This window comes from Cervus elaphus, chromosome 9, assembly GCF_910594005.1.
Source record: "Cervus elaphus chromosome 9, mCerEla1.1, whole genome shotgun sequence".
NCBI lineage: Eukaryota > Metazoa > Chordata > Mammalia > Artiodactyla > Cervidae > Cervus > Cervus elaphus.
In genome coordinates this window covers 40400901-40427783 of record NC_057823.1, presented here as the reverse complement: position 1 = coordinate 40427783, position 26883 = coordinate 40400901, and the positions used below count along the sequence as shown (strand labels likewise).

The window sequence follows — 26883 nt, the reverse complement described above, 5'->3', positions numbered from 1 at the left end:
ACCTCTTTTCTCTGCCACAGGAAGTGTCTCTATAGAAACCGAACCACAGAAAGAAGCAAGGTCTAAGAGAGCGAATGTTTCTTCCTACACACACACACACACACACACACACACACACATACACACGCAGGCGCGCGCACACATTCACGCGCACACACACATGCCGCCAACGCACCCTTGGCAGTGCCCCACGCAGGCACCAACACACAGCAGAGGCCTCTGTGTGCCCAGTGAGGAGCCCAGCCCAGTCTGGCCCATCTGTGGAGTTCCACGGGCACGTCTGGGCACTCAGAAGTACATGTTCACACACCTGGGCGCCTTTGTACAAGCTGCAGGGGCTCCCGTGGACACGAGGACGTATGTACTGTGATCTGAGTGTCCACGTGTGTTCCTCACTTGGCACACACCTATCCCACACCTGCCGTGTGCTGGACGTGTGCACACTCAGCGTCTTTCCCCCTGGCAGTTGTATACATACAGTTACCACCTCTGTCCTGAGACAGCTCCAGGCTGTCCTTCCCGGGCCTGTTACTGTGTGTGCAGAGAAATGTCCGCATTGCAGGTGTGGTCACGCACACACACCTTTAGGTATGTGGGGCAGAGACTCGCAGGTTCTTCTTCATCAGGAATATCTGGGCGTTCAGTCATGTGAATGCACAGTCCCTTGGACATGTGCGTGTGACAGTCACACATGTGCACAGGCACCTGTGAATTCAGGCACCCCAGTGACAGACACATACAATCAGGTATGCACACACTCACCCACCTGGGCAGGGAACAGGTCAGGTTCCCAAAGACACCCGTGCATTCAAGTCACATGAGAGTCTCACCTTCATGGAGTATTGTCGACTGAAGAAGGGCACCCTGCCTCCACGGCCTGGCCCAGGCCCAGATGAACTCAGGAACTTCAGAGTCTTCGGTTGGCCTCTTTTTATATGTGCGTGTATCCAGCATGGGACTTGTATTTTACCTCAGTGTGGGCTTACTTGGGACTTCCCTGGTGGCTTATCAGTAAAGAATCTGCCTGCAATGCAGGAGATGCGGGTTCTATCCTTGGCTTGGGAAGATCCCCTGGAGGAGAGCATGGCAACTCACTCCAGTATTTTTGCCTAGAGAATCCCATGGACAGAGGAGCCTGGTGGGCTGCAGACCACGGGGTTGCAGAGTCGGACACGACTGAAGTGACGGAGCATGTACACACACATGGGCTTATTAGAGCTCTCAAGTCGCTTGCCACTCCAGTTTGGGCCCCTCTTTCTACAAGGATAAGGTGACACCCCCTCTTTCATACTATACCCTCTACTCTATTGCCCGCTTCTAGGGCCATGACCTGAAAACTTCAAAGGCAGAAACCAAGTGACTCTTCATGACAGATTTATGTCCTCTTCTTCGGCACACGGCTAAGCTTTAGTTTCCCAGGCTCCCTCACAGTCAGGTGTGGCCCTGCACCAACTAGTTCCCATCAGCTGAATGTGGGTGCAGTGGAGGGTACCAAGGCTTTTACGTCCCGTGTGTCTTCCACATTCTTTCCTTTCTCTTTAGCTGACTGTATACAGAGATGATGAAGCCCTAGGGGCTTGTGGAACCACAAGAAGGAAGGAGCCTAGGTCTCCACGTTAATGTAAGAAAGTAAGCCACCAGTCAACCAGGAACACCAGCTTTGGACTGTTCAGAGAGAGAGAGAGATCAACTTCCTCGAGCTGCTATACACATGGGGTGTATTTGCTATAGTAGCTAGCATTATCCTAGTTAATACACCTCTTTGCCCAGTTCTAACTCACTTTTTTCCAGACGGCTTGCTCCAGGCCACCAGATTGTCGTTGCTCAGTCACTCAGTTGTGTCCAACTCTTTGCAACCCCATTGGACTGCAGCATGCCAGGTTTCCATGTTCTTCACTATCTCCTGGAGTTTGTTCAATGCTCAATCTCATGTCTATTGAGTCGATGATGCTATCCAACCATCTCATCCTCTGTTGCCCCCTTCTCCTCCTGCCTTCAGTAAGTCATACTTGGTGTGTGTATTGGACGTTGCATCTGGAGCATTGTCAATGGTGGTCTTAAGTTCTGTGACAATGTCAGTATATCTGTGACAGGGGGTGGTAGGGTGTGTGATGTGAGTGGCAGCTGCCTGCCTGTCCGCTGTGCCATGGATCTGGGCCCAGATTCATAAGGCTTTAAAGTTTACAAAGTCTTCCCCCAACATGACCTCCTTTGATCCTCACAACCTGCTTGTGAATGATGCTCATTGAATAATCCTACAGTCAGGAAACTGAGATTCAGAAGTGAGTTGCTGGGCTTCCCTGGTGGCCTAGTGATTAAGAATCCACCTGCCAATGTAGGGGATGTGAGTTTGACCCATGGTCCAGGAAGATCCCACATGTTAAGCAACCAAGCCCATGCTCCACAATTATTGAGCCCACATACAGCAGCTGCTGAAGCCCGAGTGCCCTAGAGCCTGAGTAACAAGAGAAGCCACTGAAGTGAGAAGCCAATGGTTTGCAACAAAGAGTAGCGCCTGCTCAACACAACTAGAGGAAGCCCGCCCGCAGCAAGGTTACATATCAAGGTAGAACTCTGCTGAGCTGTGGGTGTGTGTGCTTGAGGCACTAGGAGCTGGCCCTGGGCCACTGCTGGTCCAGGTTCCAACAGCTCATCTTCTTCCCGCAAAGACTAATCACCCAGGTCCTGCCTGGAACCCCCACCTCCCCGCAAGCACATCCCCCCTTGCTGCTGCAGAGATATGTCTTCCTACCACTACCACAATGGATGCCAGTTTTGGCACAGACTGAATCTTCACCCCAGGGACCTCTAGCCAACCCTGGGACTTCCCACCTCTCAGCCCTTGTTTAGTTTTCTCCCTTCCATAATTATGGTGATACTTTGACGTCACAAAACACACTTCTCAACTTTTCTTGCCCTGTCTTCCCATAGGGGATTTGCTACTGACATCTAGTTTCCCTGTGGACTTCTGTTCCCCCTTCCCTGTGGAAACCTTCCTGGCTCAGGCCCACCCTCTCTCATCTGGTCATAACACCTTACTTCACCTGTAACCTCCCTCCAGTCTCTCTTGCTGTAGCCAAAGAAACTCATGATTGGTCACCCCCATGCTTAAAACCATCCCATTGCCTTCTACTCCATAGCTGGAATTGAAGGCTCTTTGAGTTCTGGCCTCAGCCATACTCTTTCCCCTACCAGTCCTCAGCCATTCCAAACTGTAATTCCTTTTGCCTTCAGGGATCTTTCCTGGTCTTTACATTTCCTGTTCCCTTTGCTAAGGATGCCTTTCTGGTAAACTCCGACTCATTCGTCAGGGTCTCTTTCCAGATTCTAGACCAAATATCCATTCTTTTACCAATTACTTATTAATCACCTTCTGTGTGCCAAGCACTTTTCTAGATGCTGGGGATTCAGTAGTGACAACAGCTGATAAAAACCCCAACCCTCATCGAGGTCCAAGTGTATGCATATGTCCTTGTTTGCATGTGTTTGCTGTGCATAGTCGCTCAGTTGTGTCCGACTGTTTAAATATGGATATTTCTTTGGGAGCGTATACCTCTTGGAAGAGGACTTTTGTTGTATATACGTCTGATGCTGTTGTTTAGTCGCTAAGTCATGTCTGACTTTTGTGCCACCACATGGACTATTGCCCACCAGGCTCCTCTGTCCATGGGATTTCCCAGTCAAGGATACTGGAGTGGGTTGGCACTTCCTTCTCCAAGGGATCTTCCCGACCCAGGGATTGAGCCCACATCTCCTGCATTGGCAGGTGGATTCTTTACCACTGAGCCACCAGAGAAGCCCCATATAATTTTAAAAAGATGTCTTACTACTTAATCCTGAAGAAGTTCATTCATTCAAAAAGGCAACTTCTTGAGACTTCCCTGGTGGTCCTGACCTCAGGGAGGCAGCCGTGAGTGGTGGCATGAAGTGAGATCTAAATTCCCTACCCAGTAATCGAACCTGGGTAGCCTGGGTACCAGGAATCTTAATTGCCAGACCAGCAAGGGCTAGAGGCTAGAAGCTATTTTTCCCTGGATCTTTGCCCCCAGTGAAAAATGCACGTATCACAGAGGCAAAAACTGTAAATGCAGGTACAGAGTTTATTATTGGAGACATAGCACAACAACAAGTGGGAGAGCAAACAGAGAAATGCTTTGTTAAGATAGAAGCAAGGCAGAGATACACGCTGGAGAGAAAGGGTGTGGGTGTCCCCATCAGTGAAGAGGAACACAACAAACAGGCAGTTAAGTCATTTATATAGGGCAGTTCTTCCAGGTCTTTGTCTTCCTTCAGGCCAATTATCTGGTTTCTTTTTTCACACCTGGCCTACCCTGGGATACTCCCCTGGGTGTGTTTGCACCCTTCAGCCAAAATGGATCTCTAAGTGAAGACTTCTGACAGGAGCAAGACTCACTATGGCCTGGCGTTATCCCCTGGTTTTTGACCCACAAGCAGCCTTTCTGCACAGGTGTAACATCTCCCTTGTCCCAAAAGAGGGGGGAATGGAGATCCTTTAATCCTTTACTCAAACAGGGTTTTGTTCCTCTTTGTCCTTGCCACGACTGTTACCTTAAGGTGTTTACAAGAGGAAAACACTGGTTATTTACCCTGTTTCTGCTGTTACTTCCGTTTTGGAGGGCAAACAGGAAGCTGGTTGTAAATGCCTTAACTGGAGTCCACCTATCTCTTGTCTCAAGAAGTGCTAACAGTTGTTAGTATCCAGCCTGAAGCCCACTTCTTCATGCCCTATGAAATGCAATTGTATTGTAATGCAGTTGTAAATGTCTAACCTGGAGCCCATCTATCTCCTACATTGGTCCAGTGGCTAAGACTCTGTCCTCCTAATACAGGGGGCCTGGGATCCATCCCTGGTCAGAGAACTAGGTCCTGCCAACTAAGAGTTCACATGCTGCAACTAAAAAAAATTCCCACATGCTACCACTAAAGATTGAAGATCCTGTGTGCTGCAATTAAGACCTGGAGCAGGCAAACAGTTTTTTTTTTTTTTTTTTTTTAAAAGATGTGTTGTTGAGGCAGAGAACAGCAATTTAAAAGAGAGGGGGACCAACTTTTTAAAGGAGCAAGCAACCAAGGATTCCACCCTGTGATCTATAACAGGGGTTATTAATTCAAGTGTCTAGGGGGCCAGGCAGGTGCTGTAAATTAGTGGCCAGAGTGGACAGGAGCTTTGAAAAATAAGGCATTTTTAGCAGGGCATCCCCATGACCCAAATGTGGTTGGGTCTTCTGATTTTTCCTGAGAAGCTGGAAATTTGGATTTTTAATAATGATTTATCTCATGATTTAAAATATTAGTAGTTGAGCCATTTACTGAAATAGCATCAGTAACAGCTCTGTTTAGCTGTGGGCCACCTGTTTCCCACCTTTGGTCCAGTCAGCATCTCTGGATCTTTCACGGAGGGGACCCGCTACAATCATTTGGATATGAATGGGCCCCAGCCATCACAGGGATGGGACTTCGGGCCTCCTCCTTCTGCTGAAATCCAATTGGGCCTGACGAGCTGGGAATAGTGGATGCCAACAAATAACAGAATTCTAAGTTTGCAAAGGCTTGGAGCCACAGACGAAAAAGCCCCGCCTGAGACCTAGACGGCGCAGAAGTTGGAATTCAGGCCTCCACCTTCAATTTACAACTCCTTTCTCCTCTGACTGGGAAAGATTACCCCACAAAACTGACCAGTGGCCAGAGGTCAAGTGTTCTAGGGGCCCATAAAAACTACAAGTTCCAGCATGCCCCGCTTCACAGACGACCCCGCGCAGCCGGCCTACACAAATCATCCTTCCGCTCCCCGTTGGCCCGCAAACCGAACGTGCTGTTCCGTGATTGGTTGCTGCTCTTGTCGCTCCTAAGAACCCATTGCTGAGGCTGGTTGACAGGTGTCTCGCAGTCGCCAAGGCACTCGACCAGGATAGGGGGCTGCTTAGCAAATAAAGCCGTCGTCCACTCGGCAGCGAGCCTTTGCTTTTGCTGGGAGTTCCCAGGTGACACTAGGGTTGGTGGGTTTCGGGCCGGAGGCTATTAGATGGAACACCCGGAAGGCGGAAGTCCTAGGACGGAAGTGGCCGAGAGGGACAGAGAATGGCGGCGGCGGCGGCAGCAGGCTGGATTTGGCTCTGGGGCTGGGGCCGGCGGTGCCCAGGGAGGTCTGGGCTTCGCGGCCCCGGCCCAGGCCCCACTATACTTCTGCTTTTCCTCTTGTTGCTGGGGCCGGTGGCTGCGGATATAACTGACGGCAACAGTGAACATCTCAAGCGGGAGCATTCGCTTATCAAGCCCTACCATGGTGAGGCCTGTTGCGGGAATGAGTTTAGGGTAAGGTCGAGGCTGGACGGGGTTGGGGAAGGGATGCTCTTTCTTCTGATCAGGGCAGCCCTGTGGGTTCCCTGCCTCGGCAAAGCTAGTCCTGGCCCGGCCTCTTAGGCAGCTGTCTGTCCTTGTCTCTGTCCGCAGGGATCGGTTCCAGCTCCACGCTCCTCTGGGACTTCCAAGGAAGCACGATGCTCACGAGCCAGTATGTGCGTCTGACCCCTGACGAGCGCAGCAAAGAGGGCTCTATCTGGAACCACCTGGTGAGTGGTTCCTAAGAGGGGAGGCAGACCATGAAGTAAGCCACTGCAGTTAGTCTTCAGCAGGCCTGAGCTTGATTTGAAGGCCCCCCTGCTCCCCCGCCCCCTTGGTCCCTTGCCTTAGTACTTGCCAGTAGTAACAGGTGATGGCTGTTGAAGTTACCACATGTCAGGAGCTGGTCTTGACACTTTGTGCACCTGTCTTTTTATTCCTTCAAAAGCCATGTAAAGTAACTGATGTTATCTCCTTTTCGCTGGCTGAAGAAGCTAAGACTCAGAGTTGAAAGTGCCTTGCTCAAAGTCACATAGCCAGCAAATAGTGGAGCTGCTTCAACTGAACCCTCTCATTCGTGGGATAAAGGGAAGGAGTGGGGTCTTTATTGGGTATTTTGTGTGTGTTAGGCACTGACTTTAACGTGCCTTATTGCACTTAGTTCTCAGACTGGTATAGATGGCTTTCATGACTCCGCATAAGCAGAGCAAACACAGACAATGAATGGCTATAAACAACATTTAAATTCTGTCTCATCTCCAAGTCCAGCCATTCACTTGCTACACTTGACCGCAGCCTGGATGGTGGAGGAACCCCTTAAAAATCCTTGCAGACATTAGTCCTCCTTTTCAGTGCTTGATTGAGGGTCTGGCCATCAGTGGACTCATGGGCAGTTTTAGTTTCTGTGACCTTTGCTGCAGAGGTTACGGACTTTCAGGGGTTGCAGGCATGTCATACATAAGCAGTGGCCAAGATCTGCTGCTGCACAGACGCCACACCAGGGAAGGTCAGGAAGGGGTGCAAGGGGAATAACTGGGGGCAGAACCTACTCCTCCCTTCGACCTGTCTGATCCCAACCGTTTCCATGGCCTAAGCAGTTGGCCAGTGTCCTAGTTTTCTCCATCACCCCACTCTTTGGTCTCTCTGAATGACTTCCCCATGTAGTTCTGAGAGCCCACACCGTCCTTGTGTTGCCTCGTCTGTGTGTGACTTCTCTTCCTCCTCTCTTTCCTGTTTGGGGGATCTGGAGATACTTTGCTTAGCTTTCACTCTGATCCTCAGAGCCTGGGGTCTCCTGTGAACGGATAAACATGCACTGTGTCTGCACGATCTGGCCCCTAGTGCCTCGCATCTCCAGTCATCCTCTCGGTTAATATTCTTCCAACTTCTCTGGCTGCCATTTTGCCTCATGACCTTCGCACTTGTAGCTTCTGTCTGGAACACCATCTCCTGGCTCTTCCTGCTTGCTTGGTTTCTCCTCATTTGTTAAGTTTTAGTTCGAGTGCCACCCACTCAGAGAGTACTTCAGTAACTACCCTGTTTCCCCTGGAGTCACATTCTCTCACTTTATTCTGTCATATAACTTTAAAAATTTTCATTTTATGTTTGTTTGGCTGTGCCAGGTCTTCCGTTTAGGTACAGAGGTCTTTGATCTTGCGATATGCAGCATCTTCCCTGACCAAGGATCGATTGATCCTGAACCCCCTGACTTGGGAGCGTAGAGTCTTAGCCACTAGACCCCCAGGGAAGCCCCTAATTTCATTTTATGTTATGGCTGATTTACAGTATTGTGTTAGTTTCAAGTATACAGCAAAGTGATTCGTTTATACATATATCCATTTTGTTTTCAAATTCTTTTCCCATATAGGTTATTACAGAATATTGAGTAAAGTTCCCTGTGCTGTATTGTAGGTCCTTGTTGATTGTCTATTTTATATATAGTAGTGTGTATTTATTAAGCCCCAACTCCCAATGTTTCCCTCCCCCTACTACTTATCCCCTTTGGTAACCAAAAGTTTGTTTTCCAAGTCTGTGAGTCTGTTTGTTTTGTAAATAAGTTCATTTGTATCTTTTTTTTTTCCCTTAGATTTCATATAGAAGTGGTATCATATGATATTTGACTTTTGATGTCTGGCTTACTTCACTTAGTATGATCTCTAGGTTCATTTATGTTGCTGCAAATGGCATTATTTCAATTCTTTTTATGGTTGAGTAATATTCCACTGTATATATGTACATTTTCTTTATCCATTTCTCTGCTGATGGACATTTAGGATGCTTCCATGTCTTGGCTATCGTAAATATCACTGTGATGAACATTGGGGTGCATGTGTCTTTTTGAACTATGATTTTCTCCAAATATTTCCAGGAGTGGGATTATTGGATCATATTGTAGTTCTATTTTTAGTTTTTTAAGGAATCTCCATGCTGTTCTCCATAGTGGCTATTCCAGTTTACATTCCCACCAGCAGCATAGGAGGGTTCCCTTTTCTCCGCACCCTCTGCAGCATTTATTATTTTTAGATTTTTTTTGGTGATGTCCATTCTAACTGGTGTGAGGTGATGATACCTCATTGTAGTTTTTTTTTTTAATCCTTAGGTAGCTTTTTATTATATCCTCCAAAAGATCATATGATAAGAGTCAGAGCAGTGGTATAAAGTGGTAAAGAAGTTCAGGAGAGACTTGACTTATTGTCTTCAGGCTGGGGTGGATGTGGCTTCACGAAAGAGGTAGCAGTTAAACAGAAGGAGGTTCCTTCTTTCCCAAGAAACCAAAACCCCTTTTGCTTTCTCCCATACGTACATCCATTAAGAGTACTCTTCTTTGCCAAAAGTAAAGTTTGAAGTCATCTGAGGCCATCAAGGAATTACAGGGCAAAAATCATGATAGGCTTCCAGTTTTCTTCAGCATGCAGGGTTATCTGCTCCTTCACGGAAGCTTCACTAGTGGTGGCTGTGCTCTCAGGCTCCACACCTGGGCCAGTGGAGGCAGTTTCCTGGCAGGTCAGTGGTCGTCCCTCCTCCCCCAAGGGGGCCTGCTCAGGAACTGGCGTTCCTCTCCCCAGGTAGGCAGCAGCCAGCGTCGCTCTGGGGACCTGGAACATCACTGCCACTGCACCCAGAAAAGCTAGAAAAATGATACCTACCCCTCCCTCCCCAACCTGCCCCCTGCCCCGAAGCGGCTCTTTGACTGCCCTTGGTGGTGATGGCAGTGGCGGTGGCTAACTTGCCCCTCTGCCCCTTGCCCATGGCGCCATCTCCACACTGGCATTAGCGAGGACTCAGCCCCAAGCCCCCTCTACTGCTCAGGCTGCGCTGCCCGCAGGGCCCTCGTTGTAGTTCTGATTTGTATGTCTCTAATAATGAGCGATGCCGAGCATCTTTTCATGTGCTTTTTGGCCATCTGTCTGTCTTCTTTGGAGAAATGTCTATTTAGATCTTCTGCCCTTTTTTTTTGATGGGTGGTTTTTTTGATACTGAGCTGAATGAGCTGTTTGTATATTTTGGAGATTAATCCTTTGTGGGTTGCTTCATTTGCAAATGTTTTCTCCCCTTCTGTGGATTGTCTTTTTGTTTATGGTTTCCTTTGCTGTGCAAAAGCATTTAAGTTTCACTAGGTCTCAATTTGTTTTTGGATAACTTTTTTTTCTTTTTTTTTGCTGCACGGCATGTGGAATCTTAGTTGCCCAACCCGGGCCCCCTGTGGTGGAAGCACGGTGTCCCAATGGCTGGACTGCCAGGGGGCTCCCATGCTTTCGGATAACTTTTATTTTATTTTTTTTTAAAAAGTTTATTTATTTTTAATTGATTGATGATTCCTTTACAACATTGCTTTGATTTCTGTCATACATCAGCATGAATTAACCATAGGTGTACATGTGTCTCCTCCGTCTTGAATCTCCCTCCTCCCTCCAGCCCATTCCCACCCCTCTAGGTTATTGTGCAGTGCTTAGTTGATTAGTTGTGTCCAGCTCTTTTCGAACCCCATGGACTGTAGCGCCCCAGGCTCCTCTATCCCTGGGGATTCTCCAGGCAAGAATACTGGGGTGGGTTGCTGTGTCCTCCAGGGGAGTCTCCCCGACCCGGGGGTGAACCCCGGTGACTACAGAGCCCCAGTCTGAGTTCTCCGAGTCATATAGCGAATCCCACTGGCCGTCTACTTGTATATGTGGTGTACCTGCTTCCGCGCTGCTCTCTCCTCGGATGGCTTCTAGTAACGAACTATAGAAATGATCCCTGCAAGTATAGTCTTTGGATAACTTCTAAGAATGATATTTTTCAAGGAAGTGAGTTCAGCATAGCGTACTTTTTTTTTTTTTTTAAGTGAGGTGCAAATTGTGCTGAAACTGCTAGAAATTGGTTCACTCACAAGTAACTTAATTACGATTGGAGGTCACTGGTGGTTGGTAGTGTCACAGGGATGAGAGAATTCTGCACTTGCCATCGTCAGATTTTCAATCTGGAATATAATTGTCTTATCTTCCTGTCGAGTGGAATCTAAATATTGCAATTTGAGATCCACTCTTTTAAACACTGTGTGCGTGTGCTAAGTCACTTCAGTTGTGTCCCATCTCTTTGCAACTCTATGGTCTGTAGCCTGCCAGGCTCCTCTATCCATGGGATTCTCCAGGCAAGAATACTGGAGTGGGTTGCCACGCCCTCCTCCAGGGGATCTTCCTGATCCAACCCATGGCTCCTGGATTGCAGGCAGGAGCTGAGCCACCGGGGAAGCCCTTTAAACATGATTAATAAGCCCAAATTGTATGTCATTTTTTAAAATTGAACTTATATTTTCATTTCATATCCCACACAGAATTTTATCCTAATGCAGTGTATATAATGCTTGAAAATCTTATTGATTAGCCTATCATGTTCTTCTGTGACTAAGTGTAATAATTTAAGCCTTTTAACTTTGTTGGGACCTTGAAATTAAGTTTTAATATTTTCTTTGGGATTATTATAGTTACCACTGGTATACAATTGATCGAAAGAAATGCCTTTCACATTACACAATTTTTGAGTAATTATTACACCAAGTAAACACTTTTTGAAATGCATCTCATTGAGCTGTCATCTCCCCATTCCCATTTGATTGAATGTCATTGTCAGAATGAGAAGCTTAAGCATGACTTCTGCTTTTTGTTCACGTGAATGCTGAAAATTTATGTTCACTTAAGTAGTAGATGGAGATTCAAGGAGTTTTGTTATAGCAGGGGTCATTCAATATTTTGAACTCCTTTGATTTATAAACCCCAAATGTAGTGATCTTTCGTCTTTGATTTATAAACCCCAAATGTAGTGGGGTTTATCACTTTCATCAGAAATTTTAATGGAAAAAAATGTTAATGATGTATCAGCTGACTCTTAGATTAGGTCTGCCTTTCACTTTGTTGCAAGCCAAGACATAGAAACCACCTAGCTGTAAAATGGTTCCTGACTGCCAAGTGATTGATTCTGATTTAGTTGGCCTGGGGGAGGACCAGGGCATTAAGATTTCTCAGCTCCCCACATGGCTTAGCTGGGATCGAGGGCCATGACCATGTCATGTTCTGCCCCCCAAAGCAGCTTTACATTAGTTCCAGCCCATACCTCATCTGCTTAAAAACCTTCTTTGTACTGTCTTTATCACAGTATTCTATCTGATGATCTGCAGTCTTACCTGTAGTATGGGGAGACTTTCCAATGCTTGGATAGTCTTGGAGGTATCAGTTTCTAGGTCCTCAAATTCTGTGTGTGTGTGCTTTTTCCTAGAACTGATCCCCCTTGCAGGCATGCTGGGGACGGGAGGGGAGGTCTTCCTTTCCCGTCCTCCGGTGCACAGTGGCCCTTCTCAGAGGCACACCTCCTGCTCGCTCGGGGTCTTACCTCAGTGCCTTGTTCCCGGGCACAGAAACTCCTGGGCACCAAAGAGGCCATTTGAAATACTGGCTTCTGGGCTGACTTTTGTGTATGTAAGTTACATTTTTACATTTTTTTTCAAATATATAAGTGCTTTTCTAGTTGTCTTTATTTTTTAAGTTGTTATTATTGAAATCTAGTTTAATTTCTTCATGGTCAAGAAACGGATTCTGTGATTTCAATCCTTGGACATCTGTTGAGACTTGCAGATGGTCCTTCAAGTGATCAGGGTTTGGGGGACACATTCATGTGTGCTTGCTAAAGATGTAGATTCTCTGCTGGTTGAGTGAAGTGTGCCATTTAGATCTTTAGGTCTGTTTGCTGACTGGGCTCAAATTTCTATATCTTTCTGACATTTTGCTTGTTTTTATCAGTTATTAGAAGAGGTGTATTAAAATGTCTATGTGTGTATTTGCCTTCATCTTTATAGTCTGTCGGTTTCTACTTCCTGTATTTTGAGACCAACATTTTCCTGGTAAATGGAGTCCTTTGTCATGGAGAAGAGTCCTCTTCTAAACTTGGTTATCGGCACAGCTGCACAAGCTTGCTTTTGCTTAGCATTTGCATGTGCTGTCTTTTTTTGTCCTTTTCTTTTCCCAGCCTCTTTTAGAGTTGTCTCTTGTAAACAGCATATAACCAGGCTTTTGGGTGGTTATCCATTTATTTTTATTATGATAAAACACAGTAACATAACAATTTGCCATTTAACCTTTCTTAAAAAGTAGTTTATTTATTGGTCTTTGCCTAGACTTAGCTGCAACATGAGGGATCTTTGGTCCTTAGTTGCAGCATGTGGATCTTTAGTTGTGGCATGCGAATCTTAGTTGAGGCAGATGCTGTCTAGTTGCCTGACCAGGGATTGAACCCAGGCCCCTGCATTGGGAGCCTGGAGCCTTAGCCACTGGACTACCAGGGAAGTCCCCCATTTAACCTTTTATTGTTTTTTATTTTTAAACAGTTTAATTTTTCAAACCATTCTCTTCTGCATTATACTTAATGGCACTGAGACAGTTTTTAAAAGTGCAAATGGTTACCACACAGGAGGTAAGAGTATGCAGTGGGAAAAAGACAATCTCTTCAGCAAGTGGTGTTGGAGAGTTGGACAGACTCATGTAAATCAGTGAAGTTAAAACACGTGCTCACACCACACACAAAAATAAACTCAAGATGGCTTAAAGACTTATATGAGAAGCCAGTTATTAGAGAAATGCAAATCAAAACTTGAGTGAGGTTCCACCTCACACTGGTCAGAATGGCCATCATTAAAAAATCTACCGACTATAAGTGGTGGAAAGGGTGTGGAAAAAAGGAGCCCTGTTACACTGTTGATGGGAATGTTAATTGGTACAGCCAGTGGGGAGAGCCCTCAGAAAACTAAAAATAGAGTTGTCATATGATCCAGCAGTCCCACTCTTGGACATATACTTAGAACTCTTAATTTGAAAAGATACATGCATCCCTATGTTCATTAAAGCACTATTTACAATAACCAAGACATCGAAACAGCCTAAATGTCTGTCAGCAGATGAATGGATCAAGATGTATGTGTGTGTGTGTGTGTGTGTGTGTAAACACATATACACACAAATGGAATAGTACTCAGCCACAAAAAAGAACAATGCCACTTGCAGCAACATGGATGGACTGAGGGGGTTTCTCAGGTGGCACTAGTGGTAAAGAACCTACCTGCTGGTGCAGGTAAACATAAGAGATGCGGGTTTGATCCCTGGGTCAGGAAGATCCCCTGGAGGAGGGCATGGCAACCTACTCCAGTATTCTTGTCTGTAGAATCCCATGGACAGAGAAGCCATAGGGTTGCAGAGTCAGACACGACTGAAGTGACTTAGCATGCATGCATGGATGGACCTAGAGATTACCATGCTAGGTGAAGTTAGAGAAAGACAGGTATCTTATGATATCACTTACGTGGAATCTAAAACATGACACAAATGAACATATATACAAAACAGACTCACAGACATGGAGAACAGACTTGTGGTTGCCAAGTTGTCAGGGAGTTGGGGAGGGAAGGATTGGAAGTTTGGGATTAGCAGACACAAACTATTCATATAGGATGAATAAACAACAAAACCCCCCTACTGTATAGCACAGGGAACTACATTCAGTATCCTGTGATAATCCGTAATGGAAAATATGAAAAAGACTATGTATGTATAACTGAGTTGCTTTCCTGTATAGCAGAAATTAACACAATATTGTAAATCAGTCTACAGTAAAATTTTTTAAAGTGTACTGTCTACCAACAAAAAATTAGTTTCAGTTACTATAAATATGTATCTACATGAAAAAGAAAATATAAAAATTTCTCAAATTTTTTTATTGTAAAGTATACATGACATAAAATTGACCATTTTAACCATTTTTAAGTGTACAGTTTAGTGGCATTAAGTACATTCATTTTGTTGTGCAGCTATCACCACCATCCATCTCCAGAACTTTTTAATCATTGGAAGCTGAAACTGTACTCCTTAAACACTAACTCCCTGTTTTCTGCCTCTCTGCAGCCCCTGGTAGCCACTATTCTACTTTCTGGTTTTGAATTTGACTCTTCTAGGTACCTCACATAAATGGAATCATAGAATATTTGTCTGTATCTGACTTATTTCACTTAGCATAATACAGGCAAAGTGCATCCATGTTGTAGCATGTATTAGTATTTCATTCTTTTCATGGCTAAATAGTACCCCTGTGTGTCTGTGTGTGTGTGCACCACGCTTTGTCCGTCCATTCACCTGTGGGCGGGCAATGGGTCGTTTGCGCCTTTTGGCTCTTGTGCTGCTGTGTACGTGGGTGTACAAAGGTGGCTACTGGAGTGCCTGCTTTTGCTGTTCTTGGTAAAGACCTAGGAAGTGGAATTGCTGGGTTATATGGTAACTCTTTGTTAAACTTTTTGAGGACCACCAAACTGTTTTCCACAGCAACCACACCATTTTACAGTCCCACCAGCAATGCACCAGGGTTCCAGTTTCTCCATATCTTTATAATACTGTATTTTCCATTTTTTTTAATAATAGTCATCCAAACGAGTGTGAAGTGGTATCTGGTTTTGATTTACATTTCTCTAATGATTAATGATGTTGAGCATCTTTTATATGCTTTTCATATACAAATTATTATCTTTGAAAAACATGTCTATCTAAATCCTTTGTCTAGTTTTGGGTTGTTTTTTGTTGTTGAGTTTTAGGATTCTTTATGTATTCTGGACACTAAGAGTTTTATACTTTTAGCTCTTTAGTTTAAATCTTTGATCTATTATTTATTTTTAAAATTAAACTTAATTGTAGATTCACATGTAGTTGTAAGAAAAAATAAAGAGATTAAGAAGTACGGAATTCCAGTTGTAAAATTAAATCATGGGAATGTAATGTATAGTGTAGGAAATGTGGTCAATAATATTGCAATAATAATAGTCTTACAGTAACTTTCTTTGGTGATGGATATTACTAGACTTGTGGTGATGAATTTGTAATGTATGTAACCATCAAATCTCTATGTGGTCCACCTGAAACTGATATTGTATGTCAACTATGTTTCATTTAAAAAAAAAAAAGAAAAGAATACAGGGAGATCCTGGGTACCCTCACCAGCATTTAGTCTATCTACATTTTGTAAAGTCATTGATACATTTGGATTTAATCTACCATCTTACTCTTTACTTTCTGTTTGTATTGGCTGTCCTCTGTTCACTTTTCTCTCTGGTCTTGGCTTCTTTTGAGTTGGTTAATTTTTATTCCACTTTTATTCTTCTGTTAGCTTGAAAGTTCTGTGCTTATTTTCCAAGATTTTGGTGATTACTCTGGAGTTTAAACACAGATCATGTTTTACCAAAGAGTACTGATAAGGTGTACTTCTAACTCCTTCCAGGGTGATGATGGGCTTTTAGGACGCTTTAACTTCTTTTACCTTGTTGTTATTAATCTTTCTGTTTTAAATCACACAAAACATTGTTTTATACAGCTAAATATTTATTTGTATTTTTAGTCTCATACTTAATCTAGTTATTGGTCTTCATTCCTTCTTGAATCTTTGACTTCATGTCTGGATCTGGATCACATTTCTCCCTGAAGAATGAAAGATAGTTTTAGTGTTTTTGTCAGAAGATGTCTTAATTTCACTTTTTTTTGTTTTTAAAGGGGATTACATAAGTTGATCTATTTATTACAGGCTAGCAGTGGTGGTGCTTCTGCTGGTCCTGCAGTTCCTTCGTCTGAGGCCTGCCCTTCCTGTGATGGCAGAAGTGGCGATGTTGGTTCAGGCCCCACCAGCTACTGCTCTCATGCAGGAACCGCAGTGGCAGATCCCCACAGCTTGTCTCTTCATCTTGGTTTTGTCACAGGAGCAAGTGTACTTGGGCTGGCTGCTTTCCAGCAAGTGTACTTGGGCTGGCTGCTTTCCATTCTCTTCACCATTTTCCTGAGGGAAATAGCAGATCCCACATTTACTGAATATTCTTAGTGTGTTTAGCTCTATTGCCAAAAATTAGGTCCAAGGCCAAAGAGCACCTTCATTCTTGAAGGATACATGTGCTAAGTATAGAATCCTATGTTGATTGTTATTTTCCTTCAACTCCAAATATATCAGTTTGTTGTCTTATTACTCCTAGTGTTTCTGTTGAAAATTCTAGTATCAGGCTAATTATAGCTCCTTTGAAGTTAATCTTTTTTTTCCTTCTGGTTACTTTTAAGGGTCCCTGGGATGGTGATGGCAGTCGTTGTTCTCTCTCCCTCCTTGCCTTTCTCTGTGTTTTGTTCTTATCTTGTCCCTTCATGTGCCTGGTATTTTTGGTTGTGTCCCAGATACTGTGTTTGTACAATGTTTTGTTAAAAGTTTGAGGCCTGAGTGAGTCTGTTTAGTCTAATTTCAGGGACTGTGAGAACTCATAGCTGAGCTGCAGCCCCTGGGAGCTCTTTCTCATTTGTTCTTACTTTTCAGTTGTGATTTTTGTCACCTCTATCCAAAGCAAGACTGATTTACCAGTCCTTCCAACCTCCTCAGCAGGTCTTGGACTCAGATTCCTTGCACATCTGTCATGGAGACCTGCTTTTTATCACCTCACAGTTGCCCAAATCCAGAATCTGCAGGGTCTCCCACAGCCAGTGAACTGTCAGAAACTGGGAGGGCTGACTTCACACTGTGTCAGACTGTCGTGCAGGTGCCTGCTAACCCTGTATTCTCAAGGGCCGAGTCTTCTCACCTGAGCTCCTGGTGCCCAGGCCCAGAACAGTGCCTGGTGAATCAGTGATGCACAAGCCACGATGGGACATAGGGTTTTTTATTTTTTATTTGAGTTTTTATGATTACAGAAGTAATATGTTCAGTATAGAAGATTGAAGTGTAGAAAGTAAACATTCCCCTCCCAGAGTTAGCTTTCATTAATGTTGGTCATATTTCTTTCATTTCCTTCTTTCTCTGCACAGAGACTAATATATATATATTTTTTAAGTGGGCACATAGCGCTGATACTATTTTCAGCTTATCTTTCCTCTTACTATCTTTGACATCTTGATCTTGACTTGTAAGAGCTTATGGATCTCCCTCATTTTGTTAAAAAGCTGCAACAGCCAGATTGCTCCCAAGAAAATGGGAGCATCCGCGGTCCTCTGGATTTAGGCCGTTTCTCTTCATTCTTGTCTGCATTGCTGCTCATGATCTCTTTAAGCCTTGCCAATCTGATAAGTCAGCAATATCTTGTCTTTGCCTTTCAGCTGGGCCTTTGTTTAATTACTTGCTCACACACCCATCTGCAGACTTTCTCTAAGCAGATTCTTGTTAGAGTGTCAATACCATAGTTTTCATATGCAGCTTCCTGGTAGGCAAAGCCAGGCTGGTGTCCTTGCTGTGGGCCCAGCTTTGCACCTTCCTGACTGCTGGGAAGTACTTCCTTCCCTCACATCACAGTAGCCCAGAGGCCCCAGAGCTGCCCTTCCAGCCCCCAGGCCCGATACCAGCATAACCACCCTCAGGCTGGGCTGAGACCGCAAGAGGCAGGTGGTGTGCTGGCTGAGAGTCCAGGGCTTCGAGTCTGCCAGACCTGGGTGTGGGTCCCTCCGTTTGAAGGAACACAGTGGGGATGAAAGCCAGAAAGGAGTTGGTGCAGCTTGTGTTACAGGCCTGAAGGCCATGGCAGCTGTAGGCAACAGCAGAAGTTTCCGAGTCAGACAGTCCTGGGCGTGAGTCAGGACATCCACTTACCTACTGTGGAGAAGTTATTTCGACTCTGAATGTGTTTTCCTTTTATAAAATATGTGACTCAAATAGGGATAGTAATCCTTCCACAAGATCCCAGGGGACAGGAACAGTGGGGATGGAGAAGAAACAGGGCTAACAGGTTTGGCTGATATCAAGAAAAGTGAGTCAAGGTGTGAGAACCAACCCAGGAGAAGACTGGGGCCAGGGTGGGTGGAGTCTGGGCCTCAGCAGCCTTGGGACAGTCTGTGGCCTCCCTCTCCCTCCCTCCTGAGACGCTTGGGGATCTGTTCACCAGTGATACTTGGGATCCTGCTGCCTGGCCCTGTTCTGAGTGTCCCGACTCGCTCTAGGGTCTGTGCTGGGTCACTCCCAGTGAGTAGGCAAGCCTGGGGAGCTCTGACAGCCCTCTCTGCTCTCCCTCTAGCCTTGCTTCCTCAAGGACTGGGAGATGCATGTTCACTTCAAAGTTCATGGCGCAGGAAAGAAAAATCTCCATGGAGACGGCATTGCCTTGTGGTACACCCGGGACCGCCTGGTGCCAGGTAGGGTGGTGCTAGCACAGGTGGGCTGTCTGTGGCCAGGAATCCTCCACTCTGCACTCCTGTTAGGGTGCTGCTGCTCCCCTTTGAGGAAACATGGGGCCTGGGGAGTAGCTGGAGGGAGCGTCCTGTAGAAGATGACCCCATGGTTAACTCTGTGCCCAGTGTGGCCTGGTCTTCTCCACCAGCTAAGAGGGTTTTACCATCCTATCATTTTAAGAAGGAAAAAACAAGGAAGACTGTGACAGAGACCATCTGTGGCCCACAAAGCCTAAAATCTTTGCTCTCTGGCCTTGGACAGAAAGTTGGTGACCCCTGGATTCAGGGATGGTCCTTACTGCATGACCACCTGGTTTTTTACAGATTAGGTATCCTCTTGCCCCCGACACCTCAGAGCACATAGACAGGTGCTGTTCCTTCACAGTTCAGACTTCAAACTAGAGTCCTTTCTGCCACATGCCTGAGACTATCCTTCCACCCCCCGCCCCACCCCACTTAGAGAGCCCTTCTTTTTCCTGGGAGCATGTCCGTGGGCTAACCTCTTTTGACCCCATCCACGCTGGCGTTGCTCTGTCCTTCAGGTACCCATCGGGCAACTCCCAATTTCTCCCATCACAGGAGCATCTCCTTCTAATTCTAGGGCCTGTGTTTGGAAGCAAAGACAACTTCCATGGCTTAGCCATCTTCCTGGACACGTACCCCAATGATGAGACCACAGAGGTAGGCCCTTGCTCTCCTGCAGAGCAGGACGGGACTTGTCCCTGGGCCCTGCGTGGGAGCAGCCTCCAGGGATCAGGGTGGTGGGTTCCCTGCGGCCTCCCACTGGCTGGGCTGCCCTCGGAGTGACCGGTGTCTTGTCTTAGCGCGTGTTCCCGTACATCTCCGTGATGGTGAACAATGGCTCCCTGTCCTACGACCACAGCAAGGACGGCCGCTGGACCGAGCTGGCAGGCTGCACGGCTGACTTCCGCAACCGCGATCACGACACCTTCCTGGCAGTGCGCTACTCCCGGGGTCGCCTGACGGTGAGCAGGCAGGAGGGGCGGCTCTGCGGGGCTTGGGAAGGCAGGCAGGCCGGCCCTGGGCCGCCCTTGACCTGCTGGCTGGCTGCAGGTGATGACTGACCTGGAGGACAAGAATGAGTGGAAGAACTGCATTGACATCACGGGAGTGCGCCTGCCCACCGGCTACTACTTTGGAGCCTCTGCTGGTACCGGCGACCTGTCCGGTGAGTGTGCGGGCAGTGCAGGGCATCCAGTCTCAGTCTGACCTTCCCTGCTTTCGGGAGCTTGTGACACGGCAGGTCCCTTTCCTCCTCGACCTGTCTTCATTTGGTTCCACACGTGCCTGGTTTTCTTCCCCCTCTTCCCGTGTGTGTGCAGTCCTTCAGCCATCTTCCCTCTCTGTCACCTGTGAGCTGGGGGGGAGCTGAATCTGGTGAACCCAGAGATGGACCCCCACATGTCCCTCTCCAGACCTGAGTCACCAGCCACGTGCCCAGCAGGCCTCTCAGCCTTCACACGCCCACAGCCAGAGACAAACGAACCTCTGTTCTAGTGGTTACCTGGGTCAGAGCACCTTGGTGATATTCCAGCCTCTGCTTTTTCTCTCACCTGCCACCTCCCACTTGTTGGCGTGTCCTGCTGGCTGTGTCTTCTTTTCACCCTGCAGCAGACCACTCTTCTCCCTTCCTTTACTGCAGGCAGGTCTGGGCCACCGTCCTCTCTTGCCTGGACAATTGCAGGAGCCTCCCGAGTGTCCCCTCATCCCAGCACCACAGCCGAGCTACTCCTTCCACCTCACTCAGAGCTGAGGATGCTGCCCTCCCAGCAGTGGTCCTATTGCCTTCCACCACATTCCCTCTGCCCCGTCCTCTCTGCTGACACTGCCCCTAGCCACTCTTCAGACCCACCCCTGCCCTCCTGCCTGGGGCCTTTGTGCCTGCGTCTCTCCAGGTCTTGCTCAGATATCTCTTTCCCAGTGAGGCCATCCCTGATTCCCTCATTTAAAGTCACACACACACAGACCCCAGTCGCCTGCACACTTCCTGTCGCCTTTTCTAGCTTTATTTTTCTTCATAGCATTTAACCTGGTTTCCACTGTGTCATTCATTTCATTGTCATGTCCCCCTCACTGAATTGTGAGCTCCATGGAGTCAGGGCTCTGTCTTGTTTGGCCCACGGTCAGTGCTGTAATCTTTGGGGTGCTCCCTGCCTGTACAGGCCTCTTGGGACCACCAGGCCTGGGTGGCGCTTGTTGGTGGCCCCTGGCGCTGGTCCCTTCTCAGGGCCCTTGGGAGGCACCATACCTGGGGTCAGCTCTTGTTGACCAGAGCTGAGAACAATGTGGCAGACCAGACAGAGGCTTGTTTGTTGTCAGGATAGATGTTTCCAGGGCCTATGAGCCAGCCACTGTCCAAGAGCGTCCCGGTCACCATGGAAGTGTCTGGGTCCATTTGCTTCCCGGAGTGTCTATTGTTTTAAGGTTTCTAATATGGAAATTCCAATTGTATACCCACAAGAGGGAAGATGGTGTGATAAGCCCCTTACTGCTGTTACCCAGCTGCAGTAATTACCAGCTCACGGCCTGTCTTGTGTCTTTTGTGGACCCAGTACAACCCTTCCCTGGGTTACCTGCAATTCCATCTGACAGTGTTTCAGCAGGTGTCATGAGAAAGTTCTGGAAACAGAGCCGGGTCTCTGACAGGGGTTATTCTCTGAGTCTGTCTGGAGAGGCCCTGGGAAGGGCGATGGAGGGGCCTTGCCTGTGGTAGTGTGTGACCCTTAGGCAGAGGGGCGTGCATGCCAGCCTCCCGCCAGGTGTCTCATGGCTGTTCTTAGGTAGGTCAGTCTCTTTCCCCTTTTGTACAGCTGAGACCATTGGGCATTTGGGAGTTGGAGGGAGGTGAATGTCAAGTTCAGGCACCCAGGAAGTGACAGAGCTCAAATGGGACCTGCTGTCTGACTCCAGGGTCTCTGCGTGTCCCTGGGCTTCCAGGGCTGCACACACTGGGTGTCTGGTACACTGGTCTCTGCCTGACCTGGCCGCAGGGTCCTTGCTCTTTACGCTTTCCCCCTTTTCCTGGCCTTTATTCAGATTCCAGTCAGTTAGCTGAGCTGATAGCTGGTGGCAGGCTGCCTGGGACCCTCGTCTCAGCTCTGAGCCTCAACCTCTACATCTCAAAACGGGATTGTCAGTTACTGTCAGTGTCAGGCAGAGGTCCTCTCCTGCCCACACTAGTGGACCGGGGCCTGCCTCACGTCTCCCCAGGTGCAATCAGTGACTGTCGCAGCCGAGCTGTCAGCACTTGGGTCTCTGTGACAGAGCGTCTGGTGGCTGCCCGCCCCCGGGAGGGTCAGGCTTCTCAGCCAGCCATGCAGCAGTGTGTGGGTCTTTATCCGGTTCTGTTTTCAAGGACATACTACCTCTAGGCAGTATACCTTTGGCCCTGTGTGTGCTTTCTCGTTTACATGCCTCAGTAACCGCAAGATGGAGATTACCACCCCCATTTACAAATGAGACAGCCTCAAAGAGGGTAGCAGAGCCAGGATCAGACCCAGCGATGCTGATTGTAAAACCTGTGCTTTTTCCTCTCTGCTCTGCTGCTTCCCAGGTTTCTTATTGCTGAGTTTGGAGTATTCCAGCCCCTGGAATACTGCTTGCTGGAGGCTGCTGGGTTCTCTGCAGGGGACCTGGCCACTCTGTGTGGTGGGGGGCGGGAGAGGGTTGAGCCACGTGTGCCAGAGTGGCTCCATGCCCCTTAGAAGCTAACTCTCATCATGATTGCAGACAATCATGACATCATCTCCATGAAGCTGTTCCAGCTGATGGTGGAGCACACACCAGACGAGGAGAGCATCGACTGGACCAAGATCGAGCCCAGCGTCAACTTCCTCAAGTCGCCCAAAGGTATGCTCGCACAGCCCCTCCCGGTGGGGCCCGGGCTGGCTTAGGAGCTGCTCGGGGTCCATCTGCCCTTCCCTGGACCAGCTCAGCCCTTGAGTCAGCAGCTAGTGCTGGTGGACAGGTGTGTGAGCCCCTGGCATCTGCATCGTCCTGCACTCAGTGCTGGGATAACGGCCAGTGAAGCCAGAGGGGCTGTTTGCTGGTGCAGGCGCGCTGATACCCCAGTGCGGGGCCCCAGCGAACAGCCTGCAGTAGGTCCTACAACTGCTAGGGGAGCTGATCCTTAGGCTTCCTCAGCTAGAAAGAGGTAAAATGGCGGGATGCAAACTTGAGTTTTGGCAAACCTCCAGGTCTGAGCCCTTTGCAGGGTAGCCGTCAGCCACCACTCCATCCTCACAGAGAGAGGGTTTTCAGGATGGATGGGGAGTGAGGTCCCTGTGTGTGTGTGTGTGTGTGTGTGTTGTGAGCTCTACTTCAGGAGCCCCAGAGTCGTGCGTGTGGGCCCAGCGGGAGATGGAGTACCACTGGAACCCAAAATTTTATGTGACATTTCACTTTTTAAAGATGGAAGTTGCTTTTAAATGTTTGGGGGCCAAACAACCCCTGCCATAGACCACTGATTCACAACCTTCTGTTGAAGGCTTCCTGCTGCCGAGGCTTTTGGACACATCCGCTGCAGCCCACCCAGCAACCTATGCAGCTGGCCTGGCAGGGGTTGATTCCTTGTCAGACAAGTGGGCCCACTGGGCTAGAAGGTCAAAGCAAAAGGACGGAGGTTGGGGGTCAGGGCCCTGGGAGCATACCCAGGAGGCACCGAATGCGTCCACATGTGAGGGAGGGCAGCCTGTGGCCAGGGCCATGTTTCTTCAGCTGGGGACCTCAGACCACTGCACTGGACTGGGGGCGGTCTTGGGAAAACAGGTCCTGGGCCCGCCTAGGCAGACTCAGGCTGTCAGGGAGATCCCAGGTGTTCAGTGTTCACCAGCTTCCTGCAGCAGAAGGCACCTCAGCCTGGATCCCAGGGAACCTTGGTCCCAGTGAGACTGTCGCTCTGTGCATACTCCTGCCTCTCGCTGGAGCCGTGCGAGCAGGCCACAGCTGCTGCCTCGAGGGTGGGGTGGGGGGCCTTATCACGCTGTCTCCAGGGAGCCCATTCGACCTCTCATTTCCCCGTCTCTCCTCCCTCAGACAATGTGGACGACCCAACGGGGAACTTCCGCAGCGGCCCCCTGACGGGGTGGCGGGTGTTTCTGCTGCTGCTGTGCGCGCTCCTGGGCATCATCGTGTGTGCCGTGGTGGGGGCCGTGGTGTTTCAGAAGCGGCAGGAACGGAACAAGCGTTTCTACTGAGCAGCCAGCCCGTGGCTTGGGGAAGGGCCCTGGCGCTAATGTGAACTTTTTTTTTACTAGGATTGTAAAAGGAAAATAAGATGACCTTATTTCTTAACCATTTCAAAGAAATAATTAAAGTATTTTCATATATTTTGCTTCTTGCCCAATGGGGAGTAAGGCTGCAGGGCTGGGGAATAAGGGTTTTCCATGCCCACAGCTGGGGGCAGAGGCCCCGGCCCTGTGCAGGCCTCTCAGGAGCAGGGGGTCTGTGCCTGCTGCTGGGCCGAGAGCCTGGCAGGTGGCTGTGAACACTGGAGGGCCCCCCAGGCCACACTGGGGTGGGCGCCTGAGGACACAAGCAGTGATCTTGTTCTGTGCTGTGTGGTATGTGTGGCAGAAGAGGAGGCCAACTGGGGAGCCTGGGTCTTCACGCTCCGAGCTTCTTCCCAAGGCAGACCCTCGGGTGAGGCTGGAGGAGCAGTTTGGTGGTTTGCTAAATAAAGTGAAATAACCAACCTCAGTTGTGTGGCTGCCCTAAGAGGTCTGCTTTTCCTTTCTTCGAATGACTTCCGGTGCTTTCCAGCTTCAAGCCTCATCCCCTCAGGCGTGGCATGGCCCCAGGAGGCAGGTGCTGTGTTCTCCATTTCCCAGTTGGGGAATCAGTTGTTGGAGGTAAGCAAAACTTGCCGGGTGATACACAGCCGCTGGCAACATGGGGTGGGGCCTCCACTCTCTCCACGCACCCTGGGCCTCTGTGAAAGCACCCACTGAGGGGAGGATGTGGTTCCCACACGGAGGATGTGACTTCCCACCCAAGGGCTTGTGGGTCAGCAGTGGTGTTCCCATTGGTGTCATGGTTGGTCAAAGGTAGTTTATGACGTGAAGAAAGCCCACAGTGGTAAGTGCCACATGTGGCAGCCTCTGAGGCTCACTCCCAGTGCAGCTGGCTGCTGCATCCGGTCTCGCCTGACCCCCGCCTGCCACGGGATGGGTCCCCTTCCAGCCCAGCGCCTTCCCACTCACAGTTAAACATTTCAGCCACCACTGACTTCCTCATAATGTTCGTTTTCCACAAAGAGAGTCATGGGACCTCCGATAAATTGAGAGTGTTTCTTCACAATCTCCTTTACTCTTTCCTCCAAGGACTTGGTTAGGTCTTTCAGACATGGAATAGCCTTTGTTCTTCAGCCTTTAGGTTTGCCTCTGTTAGTCCTAACTGGACGATCCTCCTACAGAAGGCTATAGTGGTGATAATGGCCACTTTCAGTAGCCAAATAGGTAGAATAAAACCCAGCACCAAACTGTTCTGTCACAGAGAGCTCTGTAGCAGCCTGCAAAGCCTCCATGAGTGCCTTGGTCCCAGACTTGGGAAAGCACCAGGGTTATCGATCAGCACATCCTTGGTTGTCCCCATTTTGGTGTCCATAGCCTTGAGGGTTTGATTTTACTCATCTGGAATGAGATTAATGTGCAGCTCTTACCCACATTTTAGTTTACTGGTGTCTCAATCTTTCACATCATAATTTTGTCCAGAGCATCTGATGATTTAGAAGAAAGCTCCCTCGGAGCTCTCTATTCGAGTGGTAATTATTGCTGCTCAGTAACGTCAACTGGGTAATTGCTTCCTGAAAGGCAGACATCTCAACCTCCTCCTCTGTCGGCTGGTCTGGGGTCTGGGTTTTCTCAAACATCTTGGCTAAAGAACCACACGGATTTTTTTAGCATCAGTGCGGCATCAGGACACAGAAGCAATTGAACCTCCATCTTAAAGCAAGCGCAACCCTTGCTTCTAGGTGTGGGCAGGCTTTTTGTAATTGATGTTATCAGACTTTCATTGTAGAATAGGTAATGTAAAAGTAGATGAGGTGAAGAGTGAGAACTTATTTTCTCAGTCTTTCAGGCTCACTCCCAGAGCTCTTTGTTGGTCTACTCTTAACCATCTCCTGTCCCTCTCGATGTTTCCTGCGTGTATGGCTTAGGTGTCGAGAGATTGTTCACACGCTTGACTTTGAGAGGTCTGAGCTGTGTTTCTGTCATATGGGTTTGGGAGCTTGTTCATGAAGCCATAAGAGTAAACATGCTCCTCCTTACTGAAACATTTTATTAAGCATTTACCTCAAAATGGTTTCTTTACTCGAAAAGTCGTTAACATGGAGTGCGCACTGTGTGCCCAAGGGTTTGGTTCTAAGCAGTTGACATGAGTTAACTCCCTGCACTCCATGCCCTTATGGATGCAGGAAATCTGTAGGGAGAGCTCACTGAGGCAGAGCCTCATTGAGCATTTCCCTCGTGGAGGGGAGCGCCATGACCACACTGACATGCACAGCCGAGGCCTGGAGTCTGGACGCCCCTCCATGCCCGCAGCAGCCATGTCATCTGCAGCCCACTCGCCGTACTCGGTGTCCCCTGAATTCCTGATAGGCAAGTTGGCACCTGGTACCCTATAATTCTCACCCTTGACCACATGTTAAAGTCACCTAGAAAAGGAAAGTGAGCCTGCCTTCTTCTCCAGCTCTGGTGTAAGAAGGTGGGGCCTGGGCAAGGGCAGGCTTTTTTGGTTTTGTTCTTTAAATATATATGTATGTTTTAGTAATTTTATGTATTTAATTTTTGGTGGTGCTGGGTCTTCATTGCTGCAG

The 26883-nt window shown here is 48.0% G+C and overlaps 1 protein-coding gene across 1 annotated transcript; it reads left to right on the top strand.

Moving 5' to 3' along the window:
• Positions 1-5902: 5902 nt before the first annotated feature.
• On the top strand, positions 5903-24764 carry LMAN2 (lectin, mannose binding 2). Its single transcript, XM_043912378.1, has 8 exons — positions 5903-6304; positions 6472-6590; positions 18893-19010; positions 19648-19727; positions 19871-20032; positions 20121-20235; positions 22797-22916; positions 24102-24764. The coding sequence occupies exons 1-8, from the start codon at positions 6100-6102 to the stop codon at positions 24260-24262; spliced, it is 1080 nt and encodes a 359-aa protein (XP_043768313.1). The 5' UTR covers positions 5903-6099; the 3' UTR covers positions 24263-24764.
• The last annotated feature ends 2119 nt before the right edge of the window (positions 24765-26883 follow it).

Bases quoted from the DNA above. Each gene is read 5' to 3' on its own strand.
- LMAN2 (XM_043912378.1), top strand. From the start codon at position 6,100: ATGGCGGCGGCGGCGGCAGCAGGCTGGATTTGGCTCTGGGGCTGGGGC. The intron at 6,305-6,471 runs GTGAGGCCTGTT...CTCTGTCCGCAG, and splicing joins GCTTATCAAGCCCTACCATG to GGATCGGTTCCAGCTCCACG. The intron at 20,236-22,796 runs GTGAGTGTGCGG...TCATGATTGCAG, and splicing joins TGGTACCGGCGACCTGTCCG to ACAATCATGACATCATCTCC.